The sequence below is a fragment of the Hyperoodon ampullatus genome (genome assembly GCF_949752795.1).
Source record: "Hyperoodon ampullatus genome assembly, chromosome: 1".
NCBI classification, from domain to species: Eukaryota; Metazoa; Chordata; class Mammalia; order Artiodactyla; family Ziphiidae; genus Hyperoodon; species Hyperoodon ampullatus.
The window spans coordinates 192,349,075-192,357,991 of NC_136914.1; the positions used below are offsets into that span (position 1 = coordinate 192,349,075).

The 8,917-nt window shown below is 38.2% G+C and overlaps 1 protein-coding gene across 1 annotated transcript in view; it reads right to left on the reverse strand.

Annotated features, from left to right (window-relative positions):
- Positions 1-8,481, reverse strand: part of LIPA (lipase A, lysosomal acid type) — a gene marked incomplete at its 5' end in the record, with an annotated part of 31,287 nt that extends 22,806 nt beyond the window's left edge. The window contains 2 exons of the mRNA XM_079704893.1: positions 5,746-5,863; positions 8,371-8,481. Coding sequence (XP_079561019.1) covers positions 5,746-5,863; positions 8,371-8,481 — 229 coding nt within the window. The remainder of the gene's footprint in view (positions 1-5,745; positions 5,864-8,370) is intronic.
- Positions 8,482-8,917: the final 436 nt, after the last annotated feature.

Below are 8,917 nucleotides of genomic sequence, written 5' to 3' on the forward strand. Positions count from 1 at the left end.
TTTGACAAAGGAGGCAAGATTATAAAATGGGAAAAAGACAGTCTCTTCAGCAAGTGGTATTGGGAAAGTTGGACAGCTGCATGTAAATCGATGAAGTTAGAACACATCCTCACACCATACACAAAAATAAACTCAAAATGGCTTAAAGACTTAAAAACAAGACATGACACCATGAAACTCCTAGAAGAGAGCATAGGCAAAACATTCTCTGACATAAATTGTACCATTGTTTTCTTACATCAGTCTCCCAAGTCAATAGAAGTAAAAACAAAAATAAACAAATGGGACCTAATCAAACTTACAAGCTTTTGCACAGCAAAGGAAACCATAATAAAATGAAAAGACAACTTATGGATTGGAGAGAATATTTGCAAATGATGCAATAGACAAAGGCTTAATCTCCAAAATATACAAACAGCTCATACAGCTCAACAACAAAAAAACAAACAACCCAATTGAAAAACGGGCAGAAGACCTTCATAAGACATTTCTCCAAAGAAGACATACAGATGGCCAGTAGGCACATGAAAAGATGCTCAACATCGCTAATTATTAGAGAAACGCAAATCAAAACCACGATGAGGTACCACCTCACAGCGGTCAGAATGGCCATCATTAAAAAGTCTACAAATAACAAACGCTGGAGAGGGTGTGCAGAAAATGGAACCCTCCTACACTCTTGGCGGGAATGTAAGTTGGTAGAGCCACTATGGAAAACAGTATTGGAGATTCCTCAGAAAACTAAAAATAGAATTACCATATGACCCAGCAATCCCACTCCTGGGAATATACCCTGACAAAACTATAATTCAAAAAGATACATGCACCCCTATGGTCATAGCGGCACTGTTCGCAATAGCCCAAACATGGAAACAACCTAAATGTCCATCGACAGATGAATGCATAAAGAAGATGTGGTACATATATACAATGGAATAAAAAAGAATGAAATAATGCCATTTGCAGCAACATGGATGCAACGAGAGATTATCATACTAAGTGAAGTAAGCCAGAAGGAGGAAGACAAATACCATATGATATCACTTATATGTGGAATCTAAAATATGGCACAAATGAACCTGTCTACAAAACAGAAACAGACTCATAGACATAGAGAACAGACTTGTGGTTGCCAAGGGGGAGAAGGGGAGGGAGAGGGATGGACTGGGACTTTGGGGTTGGCAGATGCCAACTATTACATTTAGAATGGATAAACAACAAGGTCCTACTGTAGAGCACAGGGAACTATATTCAGTATCTTGTGATAAACCATAATGGAAACGAATATGAAAAAAGAACGTCTATGTGTATATAACTGAGTCATTGTGCTGTACAGCAGAGACTGGCACAACACTGTAAATCAGCTCTACTTCAATAAAGAAAATTTTTTTAAATAAAAATAAATCAGGGGATTCTTTACACACCCTCTGCATCTTAATATGAAATTTGTGTGTGCACAAGTGTCTATTTTATTTTACTAGAGAGAGGATCCATTCCCTTCATGCACTTCAGAATCCCAATTCTGAAGACTGCCCGATATATCTCTTAATTAGGCCACGCACGCAGGCAACCTGGTGCTGTTGGTTGCTGTGAGGAACACAGAGGTGACAAAGACACGCTTCTGCCTTCAAAGAGTGGTTGCAGGGAGGGATGGTGGGGAGAGAGAAGTACATGCGTGAGTTAACCCCGAAGCAGAGGAAGAAAAGCACCTCAAGAGAGGTGTCAGCAAGGCATCTGGGAGTTCAGAGGAAGTGTGTCTCCTTCATGCTCAAGCACCATGGAGAGTTGGCAGTTAAGCTGGGTGGGGCTGGAAGGACAGAAAAAAAAATGTTTTTAGGAATGTATAGAAATAAAGATGGTGGGCAGGGTGAACACCAATCCAGAGGGTTGTGTCACCAGCTGAGGCCCAGGGAGAATTTAGCAAAAGGGAAATAACTCATTTGGATTTCAGCACGTGAGAGAGCAGTTCTTTGATACTTATCACAGACACAACTTCAGTTATACCATTTGCAATTTGGCTATGGTGCCAATTTAAACCTGCGCAGTTGACAAATATAAATGTTTCTTAGATGATGGGTAAACACAGCTGCAACCAGTGGTTCTCAAGCACTCCTCATAAACCTTGTGAAAGAGGTATTCTATCCCATTATACAGAAGAAGTCACCGTAGAAATCATAGCCTACAAGTGTAATCACTAGTTTGAGGAATCATGAAGTTCTTGCACATATCCATGGTGAACTTCAAAGGTCCACTGCTGCATAAAATGAGGGTGAACAGTAAAGACAAAAGCTAGGACAAAATATTAAAGAATGGTGTTATCTTCATTTATTAGGTTCATGAAGATTGCTGAGTGGCAATATCATATAATTATACCTGGGCTCTACGAAGCTTAATCCTGCAAAACTACATAAGATGGATGAGAACAGGGAGGTTGGCAGAAAGGAGAGCAGTTGGCATGGGTAGAGGAGCCATGTGGCCAAGTCCTGTGATCATAAAAAACTTCCAATGACCCCCAAGTGAGGCTCTACATACAATCAAAGGGGTTCACTGAGACAGGACTGAAAGATGCTCACCACACAGCTTTAAACTAAGGTTCCATAAGGAATGTGGTACCTATAAATAAATAACGGAGGTGACATCGGCAAGATGGCAGAATAGGAGATCCCCAGCCCTAGCCCCCTCACAGAAACTCCAACTTAGCAACTATCCACAGACAAGAATGCCTTTGTTAGCATCCCTGAGCCCAGGGGTAAGGTTACAGCATCCCAGAAGAACACAAAAACTGAGAAAAACTACATTAAGAAGGGTAAGAGGAATAGCTTCACTTCATCCTTGATAAATGAATAATGTTTTAATGTATCTTGTAATGACTTATAAATAGTACAGATGTATGGCATTATTTTCTTAAAAGCATTAATTTCTTAAAAGATAAGCAGACTGAATTTCCCTATTCCTGTTTTGAAATTCTTTCTCTCTCTCAGGTTCTGAGCTTATTTCAGATGGCCGAGTAAATGGTCACAAGAGCATAAGGTACGATGGTGGCCTGGCAAAGAGAAGAAAGGGCTGAACTGAAGCCATAAAACAGGGGAGCCTACAGAGGACCTGACAGCTCCTCCAGGATGGGGGTCAAGAGTGACTATGCAGTTTCTGGTCTAGGTCCAGAAGGATAAGGGTGTGATTAATAGAGGGGGAAGTCAGGAGAGGAAGGGGCATGGATGAGCTGGGTTCCATGTTGGGTGTGAAGGATTGTGTGTATTCTTTTTGTCTAGCTGGCTTAAATAAGCCAAATTAGCACCACTGACAACACTGCTCCTGAATGGGAGTGAAGGACAGTGCAGAGCCTCAGCTCCGTGCTCTGCCTTGGACCATGGAAATGCAAACCATCAGAGAAACACCTATGCAGTTTTCAGGAGAATCACAAATTCCTTTAGATAACTAAGTCACTTGTCACAGGTTTCCTCCAAAACTCGCCTCTGAGCTTAGCTCACAGCAGGTGTTCTATACATACCACTGATCCTCTACAGGGAGGCCTCCTCAGGACAGAGGAAAAGGGTGGGGACCTAATGCTATCACCAGACTTAGTTTAGAGTGCATTCAGTCTGTTCCCCATTCTGAAAACCAAGGGTATCCACTGGCCCAATCCACACACCCCTGACAATGAATGAATGAATGAATGAATGAATGAATATAGAATATAACCCGTAGAACAGAGAGTGATAAAGACTAATGGGGAACTTTGAGATGATCCCAGACAATCGACTGTGTTTACAGATGAAGAATCCAAGGCCTACAGAGGAGAAAGCACAGAAGTATTTAGGGGCAGACGGAATTCTCCTCATTCTTCTTCCTACCACCTGAGAGCAAATCAAAAAGGATGCTCACTTCCCAGGGCACAGCACCTTCACCTGCAGTGGTGGAGATACATACCATAGAGCATCTGGCACTATTTCCTGTAACTGCTGTAGGAAAGAGAAGCCTAGAGGTGGATATAGAAAAAGAAGAGGAGGCACATTCTCTAAGCATGTTTTTACTGTGGTTCCCTGCATTTTTGAACAATGGCTCACACTACTAATTATTAGTCAACTAACCACTTTTAAGAGAAATAATATCAATACCTATTTTTCTTTATATGGGATCCGAAATCTGTATACAGGGTTTACTTTTTTTAAAAAAAGGGAAGGAAATCAAGATCATATGTTCACTCTGAAATAAAATATGTTTCGTGTGTCTTGAGCAGAAGAAAAAATAGAAGCCCTTGCTGTAACTCATTGCTCATTTTGTAACATGCTTTTAAGAGGATCTGTAAATCATAAAACTCTCAAGAGTTAGAAATTAAATTTCAAAAACAGTATTGGCTGTCTTGACCAGGTAACATTACTGAAAGGCTCATTAGAGCCAGAATTTATGGCAGAACAACATGGACAAATCAGATTATATTAAGAGAAAAACAGATAATGATACAAAGCTCACATTAACACAGAGGGCTTTTAAGTTTGCTTTGAATAAAAATTTTCTACTCACATAAAATTTTAATTGAAGAAGAGATAGTTATCCAATTACCTTAATCTCACCTTAATTTCCTAAGGAAAGTTTCTAAAATCAGAAAATGTTAAAAGAAAAAAAATAAGCTACATCTGGAGAGATGATTGACTAAGGATCAGATCCTTATTCTGATATCTAACAATTTCAAGTAAGCTATCTAGAAATTCCTCAATCTGCATTGGAAACCACAGTTTTGCTTGAGTTATGAGAAAAAGAAAAAATATGTATAGACTTTAAGCCAAAACTATAAGAACTTTCATATATTGCTTATGAGTGTAATTACCAGAACAAGACCACATGAAAAGCAATTTAACAATATCTATCAAAATCACAAATCCATATATCCTCTGACCCAAAAATTCTATTTCTGAAAATGTATCTTATAAATAAACTTGCACACATACAAGGTTACTTACAGCAGCAATATTTGTTAATCGAAGACCAGAAATAGTCTATATGCCCATCAAGAGGACACTTGTTAAATACATCATGGTACTCTTATACAGTGGAATACTATGTATCAGCAGAGATAAATGATGAAGTGCTCTCTGTATTGTATGGAAAAATCTCCAAAATATTAACTAAAAAATTCAAGGAACAAAAGAATGTGCATTATAAGCCATATTTTATATTAAAAGGGAAGCAGGGAAAAATAATAATTTATGTTTGCTTCTAAAGAGATTTTTTTAGAGATAAAGAAATTTAAAATAAAGAGATTTTGGAAAGATACATAAAAAATGGGTGAGGTGGAGAATGAGATGGGAGGGAGGTATTTCACTGTGTATCTTTTCATTCTCTTTGATTTTTGAACTATGTGAATACATTACCTATTCAAAATATTAAGTAATTTTCAAACAGCAAGAGCTATCTACTTAATGCTCAAACCATCTTATTAAATGAAATGCTTCCTTATAACAAAGAAAGAAGAGATTTTAGCATACCCTCAAACAAACCTGACCTTTGAACCTTTAAGCGGAATATGAAATTAGATGACTCTTGTCCTTATTTCTTTAAAAGAAGAAGTGTTTTTTATACACCTTGCATAAATGTAACATGTTGAGTACTTTGGTCTAAAAAATAATCCCATTTCAATGTTTTCAAGTTAAATCTGAACTTGGTTACTGATATAAAAAAAGAGCCAAATTCCAGCAATGCTGTTAAATTTTCAGAGCTTTCCTTTCTCACCACAGAAAACACCCATACCTCTGTCAGAATGGTTCTTCCTCCCGTGGGGGATTCGGTTAAGGCAAAGAATATATCCATCTTCTGTCACAACTAGGTGTTCCTCGCTAGGGAATCCCCAGTGAGAGATAATTTCACTCTGCGGAGCACAGAAGAAGACAAAGTGTCAATGACATTCTCCAGGTTTTACTTAAGAAATGAATTGTTACTGAAATTTCAGTCTGCTCAACCTAGTAGCCAACATCCCATCGTAAAAGTAAATCCTCCACTTGTTTTACCTCTGTGTTCTACTCATAGATGTTCAGCTAAACCATTTTAACATGTTCTACACCAAGTGTGTCTTATTTTACCATAGCTTTGGGCTTCTTTGTTTCCATCCTGGCTCCCAGGTACAAATAAACACTTCTTTCTTTCTTTTCTAAATATGCCAGGTAATACTGTAATCTACCATTTTCCTTGTTTTAAGAGACCCCATCCTGGGAAATGAAGCATAAAAAGTATTAATATGTTTTTAACCAATGGACCAATAAAACTACACTAGAATGTCAAGCTAGAGTTGAACAAGAAAAGATAAAATGATTGTGGTAGCATACGCTATTTGTTTTTCTTTTTCTGACTTACTTCACTCTGTATGACAGACTCTAGGTCCATCCACCTCACTACAAATAACTCAATTTCATTTCTTTTTATGGCTGAGTAATATTCCATTGCATATATATGCCACATCTTCTTTATGCATTCATCTGTCGATGGATGCTTAGGTTGCTTCCATGTCCTGGCTATTGTAAATAGGGGTGGGATAGGGAGGGTGGTAGGGAGACGCAAGAGGGAGGAGATATGGGGATAGATGTATATGTATAGCTGACTCACTTTGTTATAAAGCAGAAACGAACACACCATTGAAAAACAATTATACTCCAATAAAGATGTTAAATAAATAAATAAATAAAATGTGGTAATCATTTTACAATAATCATTTTACAATCATTATGTTGTACACCTTAAACTAATACAATGTTATATGTCAATTATATCTCAATAAAACTGGAGGGAAAAGAGGAAAAGTAAGGAATTATGATCAAATTCACTACTCCATAAGGAAAGACCCATGGGGCAATTGTTTTTTGTTTTCTTTTTTTTAAAACTGAGGTATAGTTGATGTACAATATTATATAAGTTTCAGGTGTGCAACACAGTGATTCACAATTTTTAAAGGTTAAATTCCATTTACAGGTGCTTCCCTGGTGGCGCAGTGGTTGAGAGTCCACCTGCCGATGCAGGGGACATGGGTTTGTGACCCGGTCTGGGATGATCCCACATGCCGCGGAGTGGCTGGGCCCGTGAGCCATGGCTGCTGAGCCTGCGTGTCCGCAGCCTGTGCTCCACCATTGGAGAGGCCACAACAGTGAGAGGCCCACGTACCACAAAAAAAAAAAAAAAAAATTCCATTTATAGTTATTATAAAATATTGGCTACATTCCCTGTGTTGTACAACTTATCCTCGTTTATTTATTTTATACATAGCAGTTTGTACCAATTAATCCATGGGGCAATTGTTAACTGGGAGCTCAGTGGCATATGCATAACTCAATTATCCAGAAGACTTAATGTAAATAAGTACTCATTATTCTCTCTACCACAAACACTTGAAAGGATTTAAGTTTATTATTCTTACAGAAAAAGATTTTAAAATAAAAATGCTTTTAATTTAAAAAAATTTAAAAAGAAAAGATTTGGGACAAGAAATAAAATGTAAGCTTAAGACCCTGATACCAGGTCATACTCTCTTGGCTTTCTATAAATTTATCTCCATCTCCAAAGTTGCCTGATTCTTCAGTTGCGTCACTGCATCATCTGTTTTTTGTTTTGTTTTGTTTTGTTTTTTGCGGTATGCGGGCCTCTCACTGTTGTGGCCTCTCCTGTTGTGGAGCACAGGCTCCGGACGCACAGACTCAGAGGTCATGGCTCACGGACCTAGCCGCTCCGCGGCATGTGGGATCTGTCCGGACCGGGGCACGAACCCATGTCCCCTGCGTTGGCAGGCGGACTCTCAACCACTGCACCACCAGGGAAGCCCCATGCATCATCTGTTTTAAAGCTGCTGTTTTCTGTAGCAACATGTACTTTCCTGATATTTTATGCCTAAATAAGGTATCTCCAGATTTAATTGTTTATGTAAGATTAATAACTTTCAAATGTTTTCATTACTCAAGGGATTATTTTTGCTTATTTCTTCGAACAAATTTTTTTCAGATACTTTGGTTTTTGTATTGAACTATGGACATTGGTAAACTGTCCTTGTTCAGCACATTGAGTATTAACATTCTTCCAAAGTTTTGACACTTTTTTTTATTGTTGTTTAAACAAATTCAGTGAGACTTAAAAATGAAATGAATGTATAAAAAATATCACTTATCTTACTAAGAAGTATATGTTTTAACAGCAAATGAGGCTTGTAAAATACACATTACCTTTTAGGTAAAGTCCAGCTAGCTGAATCTAAGATTCGGAGAACAGGAAAAACATAATGAGATATAAAGAGAATAGAGCTCGTGGCTTCGTGTAGCGACATAACTGGATTTCAGAAAATAATTAACATTGATCACAGATGCGTTTTTAAAAAACAGATGACTTTGAGAAACTTACCACATTCATATTTGTTTCAGGATCCACAGGTGCGAGCTTCCCTCTGGATACCTCGGAATGCAGGGTCCCAAGGACCAAACAGACCACCAAACACCAGAGCCACATTTTCATTCTGTATAAAACAGTCTGTTGTTACTTGTCTACACAAGGTTTTACTACACAAAATTATGTTGGTAAATAATGCTCCCATACAAAGTTCTGAACCAGGTTTAGGTCAGGTAAAAGTTAGGTAAAGGGCAAATATAGAACAAATGACTCAAGCCATACCTCGAAGCAAAAATTGAGGAATTCTGTTTTACTGGGAAACCTCCCACCCGCCACTCCCAGTTAATATGTGACATTTGGAGCCCAGAACACCAACTCACCTCCTCACCAGGTAGTTAAACATAATGTTCCCAGAGAAATAGCAGAAAGGAGGACTCAGAAGAGAATAGGTTGAGAAAAAGGAAGATCCCCCAAATTCCGGAGCCTGTTAACCTCCCACCTTTTCCTAATTGCAATTTAAACACTTTTAAGTTCAGCGATATGAGCTCTTGCTCCCACTAGC